The 24,258-nt window shown below is 47.0% G+C and overlaps 1 protein-coding gene across 2 annotated transcripts; it reads right to left on the reverse strand.

Annotated features, from left to right (window-relative positions):
* Positions 1–4,965: 4,965 nt before the first annotated feature.
* Positions 4,966–23,072, reverse strand: QPRT (quinolinate phosphoribosyltransferase). Of its 2 annotated transcripts, XM_081300311.1 has the most exons (4): positions 22,973–23,072; positions 6,296–6,831; positions 5,490–5,621; positions 4,966–5,418 (listed from the first exon to the last, which is right to left on the reverse strand). In XM_081300311.1, the coding sequence occupies exons 1-4, from the start codon at positions 22,983–22,985 to the stop codon at positions 5,200–5,202; spliced, it is 900 nt and encodes a 299-aa protein (XP_081156437.1). In that variant the 5' UTR covers positions 22,986–23,072; the 3' UTR covers positions 4,966–5,199. The 2 variants fall into 2 exon arrangements, with proteins under 2 accessions (XP_081156437.1, XP_081156438.1); XM_081300312.1 differs by lacking the exon at positions 5,490–5,621.
* Between the last annotated feature and the right edge of the window lie 1,186 nt (positions 23,073–24,258).

The raw sequence follows: 24,258 nt of genomic DNA on the forward strand, positions 1-24,258 counted from the left end.
CTGAGTACTCTATCTTGTATTTCTGCCAATTCCTCTAATCATGACAGATTTTTGGCTGCACTGGGTCTCCATTTCTTGAGTGCCTTAACCTTCAGATTTCCCTTTTTAACTGTGCCAATGGCATCGGGCTTCTTGGTTCCAGGTTTCGTCTCCTTAGTGACCGGCTTCTCAGCTTTTTCACCTGTTATTTTGCAAGATGGGAAAGAGAACCAAGTCGTCCCCTTTCCTTTTTTCCTTTGGTTAAAAAGTGTCCAAACGGGGCTTCGGGTGTGACTCAGTGGTATGCTCAAAGCTTCCATCCTAAGCATTGCAAACACCAAAGCAAAAGAGCATCCAAACTGGGCACAGTGGTGCACACCTGTAATCCCAGTGGCTTGGGAGGCTGAGAGAGAAGGATCACAAGTTCAAAGCCAGCCTTAGCAAAAGTGAGGCGCTAAGCACTCAGTAAGACCCTGTCTCTAAATAAAACACAAAATAGGGCTGGGATGTGGCTCAATGATTGAGTGTCCCTGAGTTCAATCCCTAGTACCAAACACACACACACACACACACACACACACACACACACCCCTAGGAGAACACATTTTGCAGGACAGCTCTTTATTGGTTCTGTGTGAGGCTCCTGACTTAGGTGAAGAACTGAAAGAGAGGAAAGAGGTTACCAGGAAGTCACCAAACTAAAGATATGTATGATCTCTTTGCCCTGCTAATTTTTCAGATGTGCTGTGCTGTATTCTAGTCATCAGAAGAGCACTAATTATCTAAAATAAGGAAAGTTCACATATACTGGGGAGAAATCAATAATAGATGAAGATGTTATTCATCACCTGTGGTCAGATGTTTGAGAGAATGTGTGTGTGTGTTACTGAGGATTGAATCCACAGGTGCTTTACTGCTGAGCCACAACCCCAGTCCTTTTGTTTATTTTTCTGAGACAGGGTCTTGCTAAGTTGCTAGTGCTAGCCTGGAACTTTTGATCCTCCTGTCTCAGCCACCTGAATTATGGGGATTACAGGCATGTGCCACTGTGCCCTGTCTGGGGTCAGATTTTCTTAGGTATTTATAGTTTTGTTTCACAATCCTGAGCTACTTAGGGCTTCAGAGATCTGGCCTTAAATGTTACTGAGTTAACTGCTAAAATGATCTATGACTCATGAAGTCATTGGAACAAAGTATAGAGATGCTGAAACATTTATGGAATTTTACCTACTCTATTGTCTTGGAAGGCTAGCGACAAAGTAATGTATGAGTCCCCAGAATAAAACCACAGTGGAATGTTTTTAGTCCAAAATTGAATTATTTTAAGATACAGCTTGGTTTGCTAAGAATGTCTGATTCCACCCTTCATTGGCTGTGGCACACAAAATCTCAAGCTACTGAGGCAGTCCACTGACAACCTGCTTTGACCTCTTTGACCCTGTAGAATGAGTGGCCTAGCTTTGGGTGTTCATAGCATCAGTCCGTGGGTGGAGAGGGGTGGGAGGAGGAATGGGTAGATGGAAGCATACCGGGTACTTAGGATATATGGGTGGTCAGGAGGGTCGATGGAACAGCATTTGATGGATGGGGGTGGGTGATCAGGCAAGTGGGTAGATGAGAAAGAGAATGGATAGAAGCTGAGTGGGTGGGTAGAGGAAGCTGATAAGCAATAGATTAATGGAGGGGGTGGGTGTTGATGGGCTGGTGAACTTGAAGTTCACAGGGCTTTGAAAAGTAACTGAGGTACCTTGGGAAGTCCGATGAGGATCTGATGAAGAGATTCAGCTGGAAAAGTGGATGAAAAAAATCCCACTTCAGCTTTCAAGTTGTTCCTCAGCAGATGCTCTACTTGGTATTCATTGCCACCTTGGCTATTGTCTTCAGAATCCAGTGTCAAAAATCAGAGAAGGGAAGGTGGTGTGGTTGCAGTGCCCTCTGGTGGTTATTTGAGGATTTGGCATTCTATATCTTTTCCTTAAGGATTCTTCATTGTCTGTTCTTCCCCACCTCCACCCCAACCAAACACAAGAATATAATCTCCCTGAGGTCAGATAATTTTATTTTCTTTTACTCATAGTTTCATATTCACCATCTGGAGAAGTTCCTGGCACATAATAGGTGTTCAAGAAACACATATTAATGACAGATTTTAAATTCTGCCCCACCCACTTTATTGATGGGTGACCTTGAGCAGCTCTCTTAACTTTATAAAGCTTTGATTTCCTTGTGAGTAAAATGAAGATGCTAACACCCATCCCCCACAAGCATTAACCGAGGGAAGGGGACATGTACTGGACCAGGCCACTCAAGTCATTTCTTGTTTTCTTCCTATCCACCAGCTCCCATTGGTGCATCATATACTGATGGTAGTATATCATTTTCATTTAGCAAATTGATCTGATGGGCACATTTGCCAAATTAGCTTTACATCTGGGCATGGGGCAACTTGGTGAAATGATCCAGGATTAGTCTGAGACTGGCCAGGCAAGGAGGAAGTGTAGCCAGCTAGATAGGAAGATCCCAAGGAGGTGTGAGATTCCTTTCCTGCCACCCATCCCTCCCTCCCCACCCCCACAGCCACACCCCATTGTTCCTCCATCCAGAACCCAAAGGGCTCCCTCTGTCCCTGAGGCTTGGCTTTGCAGATTCTCCATCTCCTGCCTGCCTTCCTTTCTCTCCAACCCCATGGGCATGACCTGCATTCAAGCCCTCTTGGACAGCCTCCTCCTGACTCTCTGCCTCCACTCTGCCCCCTCAAATGCACCTTCCTGCAGTGGACTGGATCTAAACTACAAATAGGCTTATCTCATTTTCCAGCTTGAATCTGATTGTTCTTGGGACACAGTCCAAATCCTCTGACCTACCACTTTGTGGTCTGGAGCCAGCTCATCTCCTCGCCGTCTCATCTTTCTTGATTCCAGTTTCAAATCTGACACCACACCATGCAAGCTATTTCTACCTCTGGGCCTTTGCCCATGCAGTCTCTTCTGCCTGGAAATCCATCCCTCTGCAAGAAAGGGTGTGTGCTGCTTTTGTTCACCCAAGATCCATTTCCTTTTCCTCTGGTAATGGATTCCTGCCCGCCACCCCTCCATCCCCATTCCCCCCCTAGGTCTCAATTTGGAGATTCCTGTAAGGGCCAATAAAGCGAGGTCCTAAGCAACTCAGCAGAAACCCTGTCTTTAAATAAAATATTAAAAAGGGCTGGGGATGTGGCTCAGTGGTTCAGGACCCCTGGGTTTAATCCTTGGTACCCCCCCAAAAAAAAGTGACCTTAAGATTCAACATGGCAGATTTCTTTTTTCATTGCAATGCTGTGGGTATAACATATATCCTCCACAGCTTATCCTCCAGCCACACCCACACCCACACCTCCCTCCTGGCCACAGCCCACTGTCTTCATTTCATCCCAGTTTCACCCATTTAGTTTATCCATTTTGGTCCTGGAGGTGTTTTAGTTTGGGACTCCAGGTTCACACTCTGCTATTCTCCGGCTGATTCTCCCCTGAATCCTACGTGTTTTGCCTTCCAGGCCCCAGATCACCGCTGAGCCCGAATCTCCTGCTCTGCTGCCCAGGAGTGCCCCTGTTCTAAAGGGGTTCAGTTCTCTCCCTTCAAGCATGAGGAGCAGGGAAGGCCACCTTGCTGATGTATCCTTGCTTCTCTTGAAGGAAAGAGAGGAGGACCCAGGGTGGAGGTGGGAATTAGCGTAGGTACATCACCCACCTGGCACTTCTGAGCTGAGACCTATGGGAATAACCCCTTTGGCTCAGTGCTTCACCCAAGGCAACATTTAGGTTAGTCCAGCATCTCCATAAATGAATCTGTCTGCCTCGTGCTTCCTAGGTCAATGCTAGGATTGAGAGGAGTGTGACGGCAGCCATGGAGGTGAGCAGGACCTGGCGGTGTGTGCTTGGGAGCTGGCCTGCGTCCTCTGCTTAGATCCCCAGGTCCTGACGTAGTGACATGGACCCTCCACCTGCCTCATCCTCACTCCCTCACTGACCTTTGCTCTGGCCCCAGCAGCTGTGTCCACCATCTTCCCCACCAAGTGTTAGCCCCATGGGGCCAGATCCTACAAGGCCCTCACCCGAATGGGAGTCTTTCGTTTTGGGAAGGATGCATAATGGGGTGTTGGAGACCCTAGAAGTGAGGAGGGGACAGGTTCTCACTGCCACCAAAGAGCTTCCAGAAGCAGGTAAATGGCAAAAATTCCTAATAACTGGTATTAACACAGGCATTGGATGGAATGTTCCCACTGAATAGCAGACCTCATGCCACATAATCTTCATATAGAAAAACTATTGATTATAAAACATCTTATTTCTCAAAAGAACACTATCAGTTAAACTGTGAGCAACACTTTCTTATTGCTTACAGTTTCTATTTTGTACATATGGAAAGAACTATTTTAAGTCAGGCAAGATGGCCCGTGACTATAGTGCCAGCTACTAGGGCAGCTAAGACAGGAGGAGCACTTGAACCCAGGAGTTTGTGTTTAGCCTGGGCAACAGAGTGAGAGAGACCCTGTCTCTAAAAGAAGAAAGAAAAAAAGAAAGCTATCTTGGGCTATTTCAATATGGATTTTCTTTTCCCAGTGCTGGGATTAAACCCAAGAGCTTATGCATGCCAGTCAAGTGCTCTAACATTGCAAGCCCCTTCGATATAGATTTTGTCAGGGGAGTGTACTAGGGATTGAACCCCGGGGCACTCTTCCACTGAGTCACATCTTTCTATTTATTTAAATTTTGAGACAGGGTCTTGCTAAGTTGCCAGTCCATTCAACATTGGATTTATATTGTGTATCTATGAGCTTCATGCATAGGCCACAGTGGTTGCACGATGACAGGGGTCTTGCTATAAAACTCTGTGGAGCATTGCTGATTAAAGGGGCACCCTGACATCATAGAAGACAGCATGTGGAAAAAAATGTGCATCTTGGAAAAGATGAACTATGATGGTCTCTAATACTTACTGACCAGTTGCTATGTTATAAATATCAAACCCCATAAGCTTGGGTGTTTATTAGGCCCATTCTACAGATTAGGAAATTGAGGTGAAGTCAGTCCCTGGCAGGTCACAGAAGCAGTAAATGGCAGAGCTGGAGCCAAATCCAGCCTAATGCTGAGTGTATCCTGTTGGCCACTAAACCTAAAGATGTGTAACATAAGGGTCCCAGGAGGTCATGTTGACACTGCTGTGGTGGTATCCTCTTTGGCTTTAGGAACGGCGGGAATGGGGCACTGGAGTAGCCCCTTCAGCAAACAACTTGAGGGAGAAGTCAAGGGCCGGGGCAGCCTGGGTCAACATCCCCAAAGAGATGACATCAATGTGGGGCCCACAGAACTGAGAGATGTTGCTCAGTGTGACACCCCCACTGGCTTCCACAGCTACTCTTGGGAACTGGGCCTTCAGTGCCTGGGCTATAGGATGCAGCTCCTGCAAGACACAAGCAAAGGGGAAGTGAGAGCCCCCAAAAGCCCCCTCCCAGGAATCAGAGGCCACCTCACCTCAGGCTTGAAGTTGTCCAGCAGAACCAGGTCGGCCCCAGCCTCAGCTGCATGCACAGCCTCCTGCAGGCTGCTGCACTCCACCTCCACCTTCAGAGTGAAGTCGACTGCCTGCCGGGCGCTCCTGACTGCCTGCCAGGCCGAGGAGAGAGAGGGGGAGGATGGGTGGCCTGGCCCCAGGCACTGGGGCCCCAGGGAGAGGGCACTGGCATTCAAAATGGCCCAGGTGGATGACGAACCTGGGATTGATGAGGAAACCGATTGGGCAGATTCTATGAGGTTAAACCACATAAGAGGACCATGGTTGGGGGTGAAAAAATGGACCTGAGCTCAGCTGGACTCAATATTCAAATTAAAAGGACCGACACTGGGGCTGGGGATGTGGCTCAGGCGGTAGCCGCTCGCCTGGCATGCGTGCGGCCCGGGTTCGATCCTCAGCACCACATACAAACAAAATGTTGTGTCCGCCGAGAACTAAAAAAATAAAATAAATATTAAAAATTCTCTCTCTCTCTCTCTCTCTCTCTCTCTCTCTCTCTCCCCCCCTCCCCTCTCTCACTCTCTCTTTAAAAAAAAAAAAAAAGGACCGACACTGAGGGTGGCCCTGTGCCACAGCTTGGGAAATAGGCCAGAGTTCAAGTGATCCACCCAAGGTCCACCGCCTGCCATTGACAGGCAAGTCTGACTGCCACCTGAGCAGATGGGACAGCTGGGGGTGGAGCAGTTGTTTCCCTGGCCCCCAGCCACCAGGCAGTTGTGGGGGCGAGGGTCAGATCGAGCGCAGCAGGGACTCAGCCGACACGCACCTTCTCCACACCACCGGCGGCCACCACGTGGTTGTCCTTCACCATCACCATCCCTCCCAGGTCGTAGCGGTGCGACGCAGCCCCGCCCACCAGCAGCCCGTACTTCTCCACCAGCCGGAAGCCTGGAGTGGTCTTCCTGGTGCCCGCCACGTGCCCTGTCCAGCCAGTGCCCCTGGCGATCTTCACAGCCGTGGCGGCAGCGCTGGCAATGCCACTGCAGCGGGCCAGCATGTTAAGGGCCACCCGTTCCCCCAGGAGCAGGCGGTGGGCGGGGCCCCGCACTTCCGCCACCTGGACCACGGGTACCAGCTCCGATCCCTCGGGGAGGAGCCAAGTGACCTGGCAGTTGAGTTGGGCAAAGATGGCATCGAAGAAAGGCCGCCCAGCCAGGACCCCGGGAGATTTGGCCCACAGAGCTGCCTGCGACGGGGCGGCCCCAGTGACCAAGGCGGCGAAGTTGAGGCCTGGGCAGTCTTCTCGGAGCCAGCTGTCTGCCAGGGCTGCCAGGGTGGTTGGGGGCAGCAGCAGAGATAAGCCTGGGAGGGAAAAAGAGAGACAGCTGTGGCCTTGGACTACCTCCCTTGTAGCCAAGGGTGACAGTCAAAATAGTTAACAACTTATTAAATAGGACACCTAGCACTCAGGGTGAGGACCAGGATCTCAGGGAAGGGACTGTCACTCAGGGTGGGACTGGTGCGTTTGTACAAGGTTGCCAAATGGAGCAAATAAAAACACATCTAGTTAAACTTCTGATATGCATTAAAGATTTTTTAAAGAGCACATGTGTTCCTTCCTGTCATGACTGAGCTTCCCTTTGTTAAACTTTATTTACTTAGTCTTATTACAGGTTTAAAAGGGGAGGGCATGAGAGCAACACTCTTAACAAATTTCTTCTCTTTTCTTTCTTTCTTTTTTTTTTTTTTTTTTTTTTTTACTGGGGATTGAACCCGGGGCACTTAATCACTGAGCTACACTCCCAGCCCCTTTTCATTTATTTTTTAATTTTTGAAACAGGGTCTCACTACATTGTTGAGGCTAGTCTCAAAAACTTGCGATCCTCCTGCTTTAGCCTCCTGAGTTGCCACCATGCCAGGCTCTTTTAACAAATATTTTAGTATTCAATGCCGTCTTGTTAACTACAAATACACTGTTATATAGCAGATCACTAGAATTTTTTTCATTTTGCAAAACTAAAACTCTACTCATCATATAACAATCCCCCAGTCTGCTAGCAAACTATCCCCCTTCCAGTTTCCGGCAATCACCACTCTACTTTGTCTTTATTATTTTGACTATTTTAGATACTGGATTATTATTTCTTCCTCCTCTTCCTCTTCTCCTTCTCCTTCTTCTTCTTCTTCTGTTTTTTTTGTTTTGTTTTGTTTTGTTTTTTTGAGTTGAACTCAGGGCACTTGACCATTGAGCCACATCCCCAGCCCTATTTTGTATTTTATTTAGAGATAGGGTCTCACTGTGCTTAGCACCTTGCTGTTGCTGAGGCTGGCTCTGAACCTGCCAACTCCTGTCTCAGCCTCCCAAGCCACTGGGATTACAGGCCACACCCGGCTAGATACTGGATTTCTTAGTATACGTCCTTGATGACATTTAGAACATGTTAAACATTACCTATGGTTTATCTGAAATCCAAATTTAACAGAGCGCTCTGTATTTTATCTGGCAAGCTTAGTGCTGGGTCAACAGCTAATTACCAACTAGAAGAGGAGCATTTCAATATTTTAGCAACACATACAACCATCCTGTAGGCACCACCTGAAGGTCACCCTGCCTCCATTCTGGTCTGCTTTGCCGGAAAGATTAGTTATTTATAAACTGAAGCCCTCCAGCAAAATGGGACCTTGTGTGTCCCTTTCATCCTAGTACCTCTATAGTAGCTAGCACTTTAAAGCTGGAAATTCAGAATTTTACTGACACAAAGGACCATAGGGAAAGGCAAATGGGTGAGGGCACCGGTAAACTGGCCACAGGATCAGAACCAGCCCCCTTGTGGTCATGGCTGGCTGTCCCTCCGCATTTGGACATCTCTCTTAAGGCTGAAGCTTCAACAAACTGTGATCTCTCTAGAGATGGAGACCGCACAAGGAGAAAACTTGGGATAACTGGTTTGAACCCCTGTTCTGAGAGACATCACTTCAGGGACGGGGGCAGGGTCTATAATGTCCTTAACTGCCTGAACCCAGGGGCTATTCTTTCAGGACTGTTGAACTGCGTGACTGCAGAGGCAGAACCCAGACGCAGTACAACATCGCCATCTATCGGCCAGAAAAAGAGCTGCAGCCTCCTGGGCATTCGCTACCTTTGCCATTGGCTTCCAGGGGTCTAGGAGACAACTAGCTTGTGCTTTCACACACGCACGCACTTGGGCTTGCTCTACTCTCAGAAGCAGGCGCTCTCTTGTCTAGTCTTTTCCTAAAGTCAAGCACTCAATCTCCACCCACTCATCGCACCTCTCCTGCACCCCACCCTCCTCCACACTCTCTCTCACATCTGAGCTGTGAGCTGCCTGTGCCTAGGCTGGGTGCTGAGAGCAAACCCCTTGACCCCGTGTACACCCTTCACCATCCCTCGAGGAGAAGGCCTGGGAACAACGGCAGCCATGCAGGGACCAGCCCACCCCACTTTATTCAAACTAGTGAAACCAAGCACTGAGGATGTTTGGGTGCTTAGCTGGGTTCTGCAACTAACAAAGGAAGGATGTTCTGCGGTCATTACAGAGAATTTGTAATATGTAACACATAGAGAAAGGACAGTCTTGTCTTTTCTTTTTAAGTTGTTGATGAACCTTTATTTTATTTGTTTATTTATATGTAGTGCTGAGAATGGAACCCAGAGCTTCACCCATGCTAGGCAAGTGCTCCACCATTGAGCCACAACCCCAGTCCTAAGAAAGGGCATTCTTGTTCACTACCAGGAGTTTGATGATCGACTGACAGCTCAATAAGAGGGCCTTGGGGCAGCTAGGCCCATCTCTTGCCTGTCTGTTGTATAACACATGGCTAATGAGTGGCAGGATTAGCCAAAAGAAATAATGATCATTATTTCGAGAATTGCTGAAACTGAAAACCACCTCATGACTAAGTAATCAGGTAGGATGTGCATCATCCAGGCCTCCTGCTGCAGGAAGGCGCCCACCAGTCTGGGGAACACCCAAAGGCCACCTATATAAGCCATCTTGGATCAGCTTCCTGGCAAGAAGGGCTCCCCTTTTCTCTTACTGAGCTGGCTTGCCAAATAGTCACCTTCTGAGACACAACACCTGCCGGCCTCTCAATTTAACTGGCTGATCATGGGAAAGGCAGCAGACTGTAATTCTGGCAACACAAGGTACACTGATTTTTATTTTAAGCAAATTTGAATCCTTTAAATTAATAGCCAAGGAGCTCAGTATCAGATAAACAAACCGTTGCATCTATACTATGGAATTCAACTCTGCAATAAAAAAGTAACCAACTACTAATATGCACAACAATAGGAAATTTTTGTTTCAAATATATAATTATTTTAAGCACAAAAAGCAAGATTCAAAAGGGGATGTAGCTCATTAGTGGCACACATGGGCAAGACCCTGGGTTCAATTCCCAGTATATTTAAAAAAAAAAAAAAAAAAAAAAAAAAAACGGCCACTGACTATATAACTCCATTCATATGATGCCCTAGAAAAGCAAAACTATAGCAACAGAACAAACAAATAAATGAGTGGTTGCCGGGGTGTAGGAGGGATTGACCACAAAGGGGCAGCACCCAAGGGCTGTTTGAGGATAGAACTGTCTTATCTCTTATCTGTGGTGGTGGCTATGCATTGGATGCATTTGTACCCAGAAAAGATGAATTTGACTATTTGTAATTATACTTCATAAAAGTCATCTTTAAAATGAAACAATATAAAAAGAAAATATGAATGGATCACTCAGAGTCTCTCTTTCCAAACCAACTCAGGCTCCCCTAAACTCTTCAATGAGGAGGCCCTCACTTTTGAACTTCTGTGTTTGTTCTGTATTGTCCAATTTTAGCAAGAATCCTGCTAAGATCCTCCTGCCTCAGCCTCCTGAAGAGCTTGGAGGACAGGTGTGCACCACCTCACCTTGTTCGTTCATTCTTTTGACCCGTCCTTTTTGAGCACCAGCTCTCTGCCAGGTACTAACTGTTGGGTCACAATGGTGACAGACTGGGCAGTTCTTTCAGAGGTGTCTGTGCCTGTAAGTGCCTTTGTTACCATCACTCCAAAAACCCCCTCCACCTCTCGATCCTCTGTGGGGGCTTCTCTTACACATCTTTTATTCAGTGGGCCTCACAGAGCCCTGCACTTAGCTCCCTGTCCTCTCGCCACTGCCATGCTCTGTCACTGTCTTCTCCCTACAGCAGCCTCTGCCTGCTGTTGAGTTTTCTCCTGTATTCTAAGTGCCCTGCATGCTGAACTGTACAAATCTGCTGCTTTTTATAGGTTAAGAGAAAAGGTCCAATATTGCCCATTTTGTGTTAATGTTTATTTTTTAGCTGAAGTTGGACACAATATCTTTATTTTTTATTTATTTATTTTTATGTGGTGCTGAGGATCGAACCCAGGGCCTCGCACATGCTAGTGTGCTCTACCCTGAGCCATAACCCCAGCCATATGCTGATAGTTTAATAGTAAGTATTCAGCGAAACTTATCGCCTCAGAGGGGCCACATGTAAAACCACTCAGAACTCACACTCCAGGACCACACCACCTGGGTTTGAAAGTATTCACTTTTAGCTGTGGCCAGTGACTTTTGGGGGGCCTTAGGTTCCTCATCTATAACAGGGACAATAATAATAATGGCCTCATTATGTTATTATTGGGGAAGAGAGAAAGGGCTGTTTTATGGATTGCTTAACCCCCAGGCACAATCTCTGAGCCAAGTCTCTGGACCTGGGGTTAGAAAATAGCAAGAGTTAACATTTGAAAAGCCCAGGGGCATCCTCTGGCACATAGTAGGTGTGTTTGCAAAAGAAGTGACTGAAGCATTTCCCAAGTGTGGTGGGGACCCTGGAAGAAGAGGTGACTAATTGTCCCTGAGAAGGAATGAGTCATGTTTGCGAGACAGAGGTGTGGAGTGGAGGCAAGACACTGAAGGCTAAAAAAAGAGGTGTTCCGGGCTCAAAGGCAAACAGCAGAGGTGGAGAGAGGGCTGAGCAGAGAGTGCACAGGAGAAATTGCGGAGGCCAGGCCCGAGTACAACAGCACTGGCCTATTTAGCTGAGAACCTGGACAAAATCCCAAGCCAGCTGGAGGAGGGGACAGCAGAAGGCAGTAACTGAACAGAAATCCTGTGGCGAGTGGGCACCGTGATTCTTATATGCTGTCTCATCTGAAACTCCCCACCAGGGATTATTCCCATTTTACAAGTACAGAAACCACACCTCAAAGTTCCCGTAGGGTGCCCTGGCAATAGAGTCTCTCAGCAGCCCAGCTGGGGAAAGGACCAAGTTTGATTCTGCAGATATTAAGGTTGAGATGCCTGCAAGGGACGTGGATGGCCATTTCCAGACAGTGGGTAAGAGGATGGGTCTGGACTTCCAAAGAGATGGGGGGTAAGGAATAGAGTTGGGAGCCACCAGTAGCATATGGGTACCATGACGGAGTGTCAGCGGAGGAGATCCCCCAGGACAGGAAGAAGATCAGTAAGACAAAGTCAGGCAGAGAGGTGTGGCTCTCGCTTAGAGGGGCAGTGCTCGGAGAGAATGTCCAGATATCTGGGAGGAGAGGGTTCAAGAAGTGGAGGGGGACCCACTTGAGAAAAAAGACTGAAAATGGGCCACTGGACTTGGCAAGTGGGAGGTTGTGACCAAAGCAGTTTCAGTGCACAGTGATGAGGCAGAAGCCACATCACCATGGTCAAGAAGTATGTGGGAGGTGAGAAATTAAGAAAGTGGGTATAAACCACTCCTTTCAGAAGATATAAATAAAGGCCCTCAAATGAATCATGTGGAAATCTTTTCAAACTTTCAGATGCTCAGGCCCACTGCAGACCAACTGAATCAGAATCGGGGAGGAGGGTCCCACGCATGGAGGTTCTGGAAGAGTCACCCCCACCCCTCTGTGACTCTCACGTATGAGGGTTAAGAAGCCATGCTCAGGCTGGGGTTTGATAAAGCACATGATTAGCATGCAAGAAACCCTGTATTCAACACCCAGCACCCAAGGGGAGAAAAAATGAACCAAAAAAAACAGTGTTCATCTCAGACCACAACATATTTCTATACGTCCATTGATTTGAAATGCCGGAAAAGGCAAATCAATAGACAGGCAGCAAATTAGTGGTTGCCAGGGGCTGAGAATGAACTAAAGAGGAAATGGGGGAAGGGAAGAATAGAAGTTCATTGGATTAGACAAAGGGGAATGAAGGGGAGGGAGGGGGATGGGACTAGGAAAGACAGTGGAATGAATCGGACATAACTTTCCTAATACACCACAGTGTAACCCCACATCAGGTACAACCACAAAAATGGGAAGTTATACTCCGACTATGTTTGATATGTCAAAATACTATCACATATATAACTAAAAAGAACAAATAAAAATATTTCAAAAAAAGAGGAAATGGGGTTGTGAGGATATCCTACGGTGATTGCTGCATATTAAAATCATTGATTTGCCAGGTGCAGTGGTACACGCCTGTAATCCAAGCAGCTCAGGAGGCTGAGGTAGGAGCATTGCCAGTTTAAAGCCAGCCTCACCAAAAAAGCGAGGCCCTAAGCAACTCAGTGAGACCCTGTCTCTAAATAAAATACAAAATAGGGCTGGGGATGGGGCTCAGTAAGTTGAGTGTCCCTGAGTTCAATCCCCAAAACAAACAAAAAAAAATCATGAATTTTTACTTTTTCCCCCCACTGCGATACTAGATATTGAACCCAGGAGAGCTCTACTACTAATTCACATCCCCAGACCTTTTTATTTTATTTTGAGACAGAGTCCTCGCTAAGTTTCCCAAGCTGGACTTGAACTTGTAATCCTGTCTCAGCTTCCTGCATTACAAGCCTGTACTTCTGCCCCCAGCCATTGACTGTACACTTAACCAACAGGAACCAATGTTCTGATGCAAGGCATAAACCATTTTGCAGCCCTTAGTGAAGCCAATTGATCCAAATGTGCAACATTGAAGGCCAATATCAAAAATCCAGGAAGCCAGACACTGGGCACCTTCTGATGAAAGAGCACACCACCTCTCCCCGTTGGCAATCTCTTGCCAAAACAGCTGGACAGAGTCAGATCAGACTTCTAGATGCAAGTACCCATTCATTAAACAAACAAAAACAAAGGATAAGGGAACATGTTAAACTATACTACGGGACTACTACCAGCAAAATGGAGACCACAGCCGGGCACAGTGGCACACGCCTATAAACCCAGCAGCTCAGGAGGCTAAGGCAGAAGGATTGTGAGTTCAAAGTTAGCCTCAGCAACTTGGTGAGGTCCTAAGCAACTCAGAGAGACCTTGTCTCAAAATTTTAAAAAATAATAATAAAATAAAAAGGGCTGGGGATGTGGCTCAGTGGTTAAGCGCTCCTCGGTTTGCTCCAGTACCAAAAATAAAATAAAATAAATTCAGACCACATGTAACTCTACCACAAAATAGACTAATTTCTTCCACAGATAATTGCAAGGAAAACAAAAGATTAAGAGACTCTTAAAACACATACTAACCAATTACAATTTGTACATCTTGGATTCTACTGTGTTGTTGTTGTTGTTGTTGTTGTTGTTGTTGTTATTGTTGTTGTTGTGGTGGTTTTGTTGTTTTTGTTTTTGTTTTTGGTACTGGGAATTGAACCCAGGAGCACTTTGCCACTGAGATACATCCTAGCCCTTTTAAATTTTATTTTGAGACAGGGAGACAGGGTCTTGCTAAATTGCTTAGGGCCTTGCTAAATTGCCAAGGCTTGTCTCCAGATTGCAATCCTCTTGCCTTGGCCTCTTCGTTGCTGGGATGACAGGCCAGCAAGAAGGTAGCCTGCATTTTGGGGATTTTATCTTATTTTTTATTTTATTTTTTTTTTAGTTGAGGCTTCATCACCTGGGCGTGATGAACTAGTCACTCAATCTCCAGCCCCTCGTCCCTTTCCAGAGCTCAGGAGTGGGAGAGTTAGTGGGCAAACGTCACTGACAGTTCCCAGCTTCTAACCATGGCTTGATCTTTCTGGTGATCAGCCCCATCCCATAGTTGCCTCATTAGAGCTAAAACTGTCCCTGTCACCCAGGAAATTTCAAGGGACCAGCAGTTCTATGTCAGGAAACAAGGTCAAAAACCAAATATTAGATCCAAAGATTCTTCTAGAAGCCCCATTTCTCAGGAAATTACAAAAAGATTCTTTTTTGAAGTTTAGAACACCCCAGGCGCTTCCACCCTCAGGGGCTTCCCTCTTGGACACATCTCCCAAGTTGTTCTGATTGTCTAATGTAGTTCTAGGTGCTCTGTGTCAGGTCCTAGGGATGAAGACCAAAATATATATTTCTTATTCCAAATCACAATATCCGAATGGGGTGCTGGTTCTGCACCTCAGCTGCACAATGGAATCACGTGGGAAGTTTTACCAAAATGCTGATCCCTGGGCCCCTGAGTCCCACCCCTAGAAGTTCTAGTATAATTGGTCTAGCATGTGGCAACCTATATCTGATTTGTAGGAGAGCTGGCAGCGTCTGAGTACAGGAGAGAGGAAGAACTGCCACACATTGGTGCCTACTGTATGTCAGGCACTTTTCATATCTTATCACAGATCCTGATGTTGGATCGAAAAAAAAAAAAAAGATAAAAAGGAGACAGGTGCATGCCTGTAATCCTGGCCACTTGGGAGGCTGAGGCCAGAGGATCACAAGCTGAAGGCCAGCTTCATTGACTTAGCAAGATCCTGTCTCGAAATAAATTTTTTAAAAATGGCTGGGGATATAGCTCAGTGGTAAAGTGCCCCTGAGTTAAATCCCTCGTCCCAAAGAAAAAGAAAGAAAGGAGACATAAAGGAAGGACAAGAAAATAAAATTGTAAAAGTCAGAAGTTCCGCATACTTCTCCAGGCCTGCAACCTCCTAAACCAGTCTTCTCTCCCAGGCCCAACACTCCCAAATTCCCGGGAAATCTGTAAACCTACCATGTACTCTGTTAATTAACCCAACAAAAATGAATTAAGCAGAGATACAGCTGGGTGTGGTGGCACACACCTGTAATCCCAGCGGTTCAAGAGGCGAAGGCAGGAGGATCGCAAGTTCAGAGCCAGCCTCAGCAATTTAGTGAGGTACTAAGCGACTCAGTGAGGCCCTGGCTCTAAGAAAATACGAAATAGGGCTGGGGATGTGGCTCAGTGGTCGAGTGCCCCTGAGTTCAATCCCCAGTACCAAAAACAATAAGAAACTTATAATTTAGGGAACTATCCAGTGTAGATATTGATCAGATAATGAAGACCCTGTCAGTCTAAGTGTTAGGGAACAGACAGATAAGGATGGTAGGAACATGAGGTTAAGAGAATAGTTACATAAAATGTGCCCACTGTGCTGACCCCCACATGCTTTCTTTTCTAAGAAGCAACTTATCTGCAGCCTTGATTGGACTATGTGGACAGGATTTTATACCCTTTAGCAAACTACCCGTTCACTGCAGAAGAAATGCAGGCCCAAAATAATGTTGATAAGAGGAACCCAAGTTACCCTGAAGGAGGAGACTTTTGTGACCAGATCCTGAAACTCTGGGAAATAAGGATAGTTCCCCCTAACCATAAAATCTATAAGGCTCGAGGATTGCATGTATGGTTGAGAATCCAATTAGATTCAGTCAGCATGGGCCAAGGTGACCAGAGTTACCATGACAGTAGGGATTTGAAAGTCTAAAGTCACCCTGCATCAAAAGTCAAGGGATAGACCTGGGCAGGACTCTATGGAAACTTCTCTGGAATTCTCAATAAAACTGGAGTACAACTCAGTGAGACCCTGTCTCTAAATAAAATACAAAATAGGGATGGGGATGTGGCTCAGTAGCAAGTGCCCCTGAGTTCAATCCCTGGAACCCTCCCCCCAAAAAAATAAAATTGGAGCATAGGAGAGGCACGTTGTCCCTTTCCTCTCTGAGAGGATCCACTCTCTCCCTTAAAAGTGTCCCTTTATCCCCTTTCCTATCTCTACTAATAAACTGATGAGTGACATGTCTGAAATCTTTCTGACTTGACAGCAAGATCAGGGTGTGAGGAGGAGTCTTCACATTGCCTCAGTTTCTTGGAAGGCCCCCAGCTCTGTAACATAAGGATCCTGAGAATGACCAGACCACCAGAAACCATCCTGCAATCACCAGACTGATACCATTCCCACATTCCTTCTTATACCCACCCCTCACCAAGTTTCCTTTTTTTTTTTAAGAGAGAGGAGAGAGAGAGAGAGAGAATTGTTTTTAATATTTATTTTTTAGACATAACATCTTTGTTTGTATGTGGTGCTGAGGATCGAACCCGGGCCGCACGCATGCCACGCGAGCACGCTACCGCTTGAGCCACATTCCCAGCCCGACCAAGTTTCCTTTTAAAGAAGAGCCAGGGGCTGGGGATGTGCCTCAGTGGTAGAGTGCTTGCCTGGCTTGTGCAAAGCTCCGGGTTTTGCCAGAGACTCAGGAGGCTGAGGCTGGAGGATTACAAATTAGAGGCCAGCTTGGGCAATTTAGTGAGATCCTGTTTTGAAATTTTAAAAAATTAAAAAGGGCTGGAGATGGAGTTCAGTGCCTCTGGGTACCTGAAAAAATAAATAGCTGGGAACCCCCAAAATGCATCTCTCACTTTGAGATGGCCCAAATTATCCCACAAATGTATATTCCTTGCTTTCCCAAATAAATCTCTGTGTCTCTACCCACACATGCTGAAATTCTTTTCATCATGTGTGTCAAAGGATCCCAATGGGCCCATCCCTGAGAATTCCTAGGGACCCTTTTCCCCAGATAGTCTCTTCTCCCATACAAGCCTATCTCAGTCTTTCAAGGCAGGGAGCACTCATATTCATACATGGGAATTCAAGACTCACAAATGTAAGGGGGAAATTACCCAAAAGAGCAGAGGTAGAAAAAATATTAAAACTAGAATTTAATAAACATGGACAGGCCTTCCCCTCTCCACGGCAGGTCACTTTTAGAACACCCTAGCAGCTGTACCCTGCAGGGGTTCCCTCTGGCCCACTTATTGGAGATCAGTTGTTTTGATTGCATAATCTAGAGGCACAAAGTTCCACTTGTGAAAAGTAAATAAACACATCTGGTTTTCTTTGGGCCCTGACCAGCTCATGCATTTCCAACAAAAGGGACTCCTGTGGGTTGCTTTGAATATCCGGGCTCACTAATTAGCAGCTGTCCCTGAAAGGCACATACTTCAGAGAGAAGCTGCTTGTAGGTGGATGACAGGCATAGAAAGCTCTAGTGAGGCTTCCTCCAGGGAAGATAGTTGTGCCAGCCTAGTCCTGATTTCTGGCCTTGCAGTTATTGCATGTAAAAGTTCTTCAGGATGCCAGGACTTCAGAGGTCATCGTTTTATCCTGAGGGATGTAACTTGGATCTCTCAAGGGAATTCTTGCTTTTTTGTGTTTTATTTGTTGGTTGGTATTGGGGACTGAACCCAGGGGCCCTTTACCACTGAGTTAAATTTTGAGACAGGGTCTCACTAAATAGTGAGTCTAAGTTGCCAAGGCTGGCCTCAAACTTGTGACCAATCCTCCTCCTGCCCCAGGCTTGGGAGTCCCTGGGATCATAAGCATACGTTACCACCCCAGGTGGAGGTGACAATTTCTTAAGGTGGTTGTCTGGACAGCAATAAAATAAGTCTCTCTCTCTCTGAAGTTTTCCAAAGCTTGATATTTTCCGCATTCTTCTCTTTATGAACAATGTAAAGCGGTACAAATAACTGAATAGATGAGGATTCTCCCCACCTCTGGCCCTTTAGCCGTTGGATTTTGCTGGATCATTGACTGATTTATTGTGTTTCTATGATGTGCCTAACCATAGTTCCCTGCTGGAGGGACAAGGGATGATGTTGGAATCCAACTTCCCATTCCTCCATCTTTCATTCAATCACTTAGCAAACACTTTTACTGGAAATGCAGAAGCCAGTCAAGGCCTAAAGAGAACCAGATGTTCCAGATGTGCCTTTGTCTTGAGGCCTAGCGAAGCTTCCCAGAATGCACACAAAATAAATAGGGCAAGTTCTGCTCTGTGCTTTCAACAAACAGTGGTGTTAGATGAGGCTGCCAAAGTAAAAAGTGTTCTGTGGTTAAAACCAAGTTATGGTGAGGTTCTATGAGCCAAACCCAGAGCCCCAGGGTTCTCTGTCCTGGGTGTACCGGGAACAGTCCAGATGGGGGTCAGAAACACCTGGGCTGGAACCATGACTCAACCAACTACTCCCTGGGTGATCTCAGGCAAGTCCTTTGCTCTCTGAGAGTTTTATGAGGATATTATGGGGCTTCCTGCTGTGAGGACAGACTGGTGCAGTTCACAGCAAGCGCCTGAACCAAGTGCCTGTTTAGGAACCCAGGTGTCTGACTCAAAGCTTTGTTCTCAATTATTTATCTGTTGATTTATTCAACAAAACACCAGGTGGAGACAGAGGCTAGGAGGCCTGCGTTTTCTTCTGCAGCACAACAGCCTTCTGATGAGTGTTCTTTCCTTTTTTTCTTGTCTCCCTAGTAAGAAAAATGACTTCCAAATAAAGCCTGGTGTGATCCTCAATCACCCTTATTAAGATGTGGAAGCAAAAAAGAGTCTAGGGAGAGGTTAGCTCTAGAACCAATTGGAATTTGATAGAGAGGGAAGCCCAGAGCAGAGAATAGAGGCCACAGGCCGCTAAGGAGGCCGAATCTCAGGCATGGAGGGAGAAATCAAGAGAGAAGGTGAACCTCAGAGGGAGCCAGACTGAGCTGCCCTTGCATGAGAGGCCAGAGTAAGGGTTCTACTCTCGAGGCAACAGGAAATCACTATGGAATTTTGATCAGAAGACACAGGATTGAAGGACCTAGGAATTAGACCAGAGACTCTGCACCTAATGGAAGAAAAAGTAGGCCCAAATCTTCATCATGTTGGCTTAGAAACTGACTCCCTTAATAAAACTCCTAAAGTGCAAGAAATAAAATCAAGAATCAATAAATGGGATGGATTCAAACTAAAAAGCTTCTCGGCAAAAGAGACAATGAGGTGAAGAGAGAGCCTACAGAATGGGAGCAAATTTTTGCCACACGCCCATCAGATAGAGCACTAATATCCAGGTTATATAAAGAACTCAAAAAACTCAAAAAAAAAAAATGAATAACCCAATCAATAAATGGGCTGAGGAAATGAGCAGACACTTCACAGACGATATACAATCAATCAACAAATTTATGAAAAATCGTTCAACATCTCTAGCAATTAGAGAAATACCAATCAAAACCACTTGAAGATTCCATCTCACTGAAGCCAGAATTAGACAGTCAGTATAGATAGGTAAATTGAGTCAGGTAAGGAGCCAATTTTGACTGAGTCTGGGAAGTTGGAGATTGTCCTCTGAGGGATTGAAATGTTAATTCCTTTAGAGACTTTCCTCCACCCTTATCAAGATCCTGCCCCTGCTCCAACCTGTTGCCAAGGTAACCCTTAGCATACCAGCTATGGCCCCTTCTCCCTCCTGGGAAAAGCCTATGTTACCCCTTTCTAAATAAACCCTGCTTTATATGCTTGCCTCGGCGTGCTTCTCTAATGTTCAAACTTCAACATTTGAGGGAGCAGAACTCACCACTGGTTACCGGTGGTAACATCACTCCAGGCTGAACATCAATTATCAAGGATTCAAGCAACAGTGAGAGCCAGAGAGGATGAGGGAAAAAGGTACACTGACTCATCGCTAATGAGACTGCTCAATGGTGCAACCACTTTGGAAAGCAGTATGGAGATTCCTTAGAAAACTTTGAATGGAACCACCATTTGACCCACTCCTCGGTCTATACCCAAATAACTTAAAATCAGCATACTACAGTGATGCAGCCACCTCAATGCCTGTAACAGCTCAATTCACAATAGCTAAACTGTGGAAGCAACCTAGATGCCCTTCAATAGATGAATGGATAAAAAAAACTGTGGTATATGTATACAATGGAATATTACTCAGCCTTAAAGAAAAATGAAGTCATGGCATTTGCAGGTAAATGGATGGAGCTGGAGTATCATGCTAAGCAAAGTAAGCCAATCCCAAAAAACCAAAGGCCAAATGTTTTCTGTGATAAGTGGATGCTGATCCATAATGGGGGGTTGGGGGCAAGGGAAGAAAGAAGGAACTTTGGGTAGAGCAGGGGGGAGGAAGGGGCAGTGAGGGGGTATGAGGGTGTAAAGATGGTGGAACGAGATGGACATTATTACCCCTCTCTATGGGTAGGATTGCACCAATGGTGTGACTCTACATCATGTACAACCAGATAAATGAAAAGTTGTACTCCATTTGTGTAAAAAAATAAAATTAATTTTTTTAAAAAAAAGAAGTCACAGGATCAAAAATGAACTTTAAACATTTAAATTGTGTCTTGGTTGGGGGGACTGTTGGGCCTGGACAAGAAGAAGTAATAAACTGTGATGGAAGGGTGTCCCTCTGTGGGCCGCCTGGATGCTCCCACGGGCCCTGCCATGCTCACAGCTTGGTCCAGCCTGACCACTCAGCCTTGGCCTTGGCCTACCCCTGCCCAGCGGCATCTGGACTAGCCTCTTTCTTTCCTCCACATCCCCAACCTGTGTCTTTCCACCTTGACTTCTCCGCTGTCTCCTGGCTTAATTCACATGGGTCAGTGACCAGAGACACGGGAGGAAGACTGGGGGCAGAGAAGACTTTGAGATGAACATGTCCAGAGATGTCCAGATGGAAAAGGACAATCTGGGATTCCAAATGAAACTGGAACCTGAGGCGAGATCAGAGGGGGAAAGACAGATACAAGGAACTACATGTCCAGCCCACGACCGCCAGGTGGTTTCTGTGAGTCAGGCTGTTATTCCTAATCCTCCCCACAATCCTATGGGAAGGCATGATTTTCACGGTGAGGAAACAGTGCACAGTGAGGCTAAGCATCTTGTCTGAGATCACACAGCAATCAGGTGGCAGGGGTGACACTTGAATGCAAGTTTCTAACTCTAAGGTCATTTCTAAGCTGTGTGGTGGGAGGCTGCAGAGGTGGGTGTATTGTGGAGGAGCATCCTTGAGGGTTTTTTTTTTGTTGTTTTGTTGCTGGGGATTAAACCCAGAGGCACTTAACCATGGAGTCACATCCCTAGCCCGTTTTTGTTTTTTGTTTTGTTTTGTTTTGAGACAGGGTCTCACTGAGTTGCTTAGGGCCTCACTAAGTTGCTGAGGCTGGCTTTGAACTAGCGATCCTCCTGCCTCAGTCTCCCGAGTCGCTGGGATTACAGATGTGCCCCATCATACCCTGCCTATGCTTGACTTTTTGAGGTTTTCACTTACTCTTTAGACTTTGGGTCTGATGAACATTGTAGACTCTCTCTCAGAAAAAATGCATTACTATGTGCACACAAAGGCATGTAATTTCCCATACGTATTTTGTGGTTCTTGAACTCCCCCAAAGCCTATCCATGTTTCTTTGATAAAGAACCCCAGACCTAAAGGAATCAGGTGAAGATACCTTGACATCAGCTAAGGCCACTAATCCTCCCTCCAATCCATAAAGCCAATGCCATGAAGTCCATTTTCCAGATGTGAAAACCAAGGCTCCTGCAGCTTAAGACACTTGCTAGGGTCCCCCCCCCCCCGCCCCCCGCTGGTGAGTGGCAGCTGGGACTCAAGTCCAGGTCAGTGTGATTTCAAAAGGGAAAGGCACAAAGGAGACTGGAAGGTAGGTGCTCAGGGAGTCATCATAAAGGGAACCCCGAGATCAGATCCCATAGCCAAGCAGAGGGGTGAGTGTGGGGGTCCCTAGGAGCCCTGGATGGGGGTGGGTGGCTGGAGGCTGGGGACGGAGCCCCTAAGGAGAGAAAGTGAAAACACAGGGAGATCAAGAGAGGACCTTCTGTGCCTAGGCCCTGGGAGGGCACCTGCAAGATGGCCTGTCTCCTGTCCTCCTGTCAACCTCGTGGGCAGGAAACTGTTACTGTCATTTTACAGATGCAAGGAAATGAGTCTCTGAGAAATCAGTGACATGCCAACGTCCCACAGCCTGTGCCTGGTGGAGACTGGACTCACACAGGAGCCCTGTGGCTGCAGAGCCTGGCCCTTGTCACTCTGTATACAGGCTCACTCCCATGCAGGGACTCACAGACCCCAGGTCCCTTCCCCCACGGAGCCGCAGACAGGACTTTGCCTCGGTTCCTCCTGAGCCGCCAGCGAGTGGCTATGGAGGGACAGAGTCCAGAGTGGCTCCCCTTCACTACCAGTCCCTGTCTGTCCCCAGGAGACCAGCTTCCTTCAGGGGGCTCCTGCTCTCTAGGACTCCAGGGCCCTGTCTTCTCTGGAGCTCCTTGGGGACCCAACAGGGAAGGAGAAAGAAAGCAAGACAGAGGAGGCCTCTGGGTTCCCTGAGGTTGAAGGGAGGTGAAGGGCAGAGAGTGGATGGGGAGGCCAGAGAGGGCGGGAGGGATGGAGAGAAGTTGGGAAGAGAGGGGGGCAGCCAGCAGCGGGGAGAGGGGTGCGGAGACACTGGGGAGAGATGTCCCTTCACCTTCAGTGTCCATGGTGACTTGGAGCGGCCGGGCTAGAGTGTCCACTGCTCAGATCCGGTGTTCCCAGAGGCCCAGGGTGGGGGTGGGGCTGCCAGAGGGAGGGAGGGGAGGGAGGGAGGGGAGCGAGGGAGGGAGGGAGGGGAGCGAGGGAGGGAGGGAGGGGCCAGGCTCTGGCGGGTCAGCCCTTCCCAGGGAGGCCTCCCTCCGTACCTCCAGCCCTCCTCCAAGACCAGAGGCCCTGTTCTCGCCCTGCATCCTACTTGGCCCTACTCCCAACCCCCCGCAGGGCTGGAGGCTGTGAAAGCAGAAATATGGCTCCTGGAGAGGGCCAGAAAGCCTTTTTTATTTATTTATAGTTGTAGCTGGACACAATGCCTTTATTTATTTATCTTTATGTGGTGCTGAGAACTGAACCCAGGACCTCACATGTGCTGGGCAAGCGCCCTAACACTGAGCTACAACCCCAGGCCCCTGGGGAGCCTCTTGGATGGCTTATTGGGAAAACCATGGTTCCATTCCTAATTCCGTTCTCTTTTATCTCCAAAGCTCTTTTCTGTGTGTCAGTTTTCTTAGCTATAAAATGAAATGATAACCGGGCATGGTGGCGCACACCTGTCACCCCAGCGGACTGGGAGGCTGAGTCAAGAGGATCTTTGAGTTCAAAGCCAGCCTCAGCAATGGTGAGGCCCTAAGCAACTCAGTGAGACCCTGTCTCTAAATAAAATACAAAAAAAAGGGCTGGGGATGGGGCTCAGTGGTTGAGTGTCCCTGAGCTCAGTGGTTACTGTCCCAGTAACCGCCCCCACCCAAAAAATAAATAAATAAATAATGGCTACTGAGCATCAAGTCAAAACAACTGCAGATGACAGTAATGTCCCTTCCTTTTCCTTCCCTCTTCCCGGGTGATGGCTTGAATTCCCACCTTCCCCACCCCCCAAACTTAACCCATCCCCCAACTTAACCCCCAAATTCATACATTTAAGGTATTTGGAGGTGGGGCCCTTGGGAGGTAATTAGACTTAGATGAGGTCATAAGGGACAGGAACAGGGCCCCAAGATGGCATTAGTGGTTTTATAAGAAGGAGAAGAAAAAGAGTCCTGCTTTCTTTTTCTCTTTTTCCTTTTTTTATATTGGGGATTAAACCCAGGGGTGCTTAAGCACTGAACCACATCCCCAGCACTTTTAAAAAAATATATTTTATTTTAAGACAGGCTCTCTCTGAGTTGCTTAGGGCCTCACTAAATTGCTGAGGCTGGCTGCGATCCTTCTGCCTCAGCCTCCGGA

The sequence above is a fragment of the Spermophilus citellus genome (genome assembly GCF_964194105.1).
Source record: "Spermophilus citellus genome assembly, chromosome: 6".
Lineage (NCBI taxonomy): Eukaryota > Metazoa > Chordata > Mammalia > Rodentia > Sciuridae > Spermophilus > Spermophilus citellus.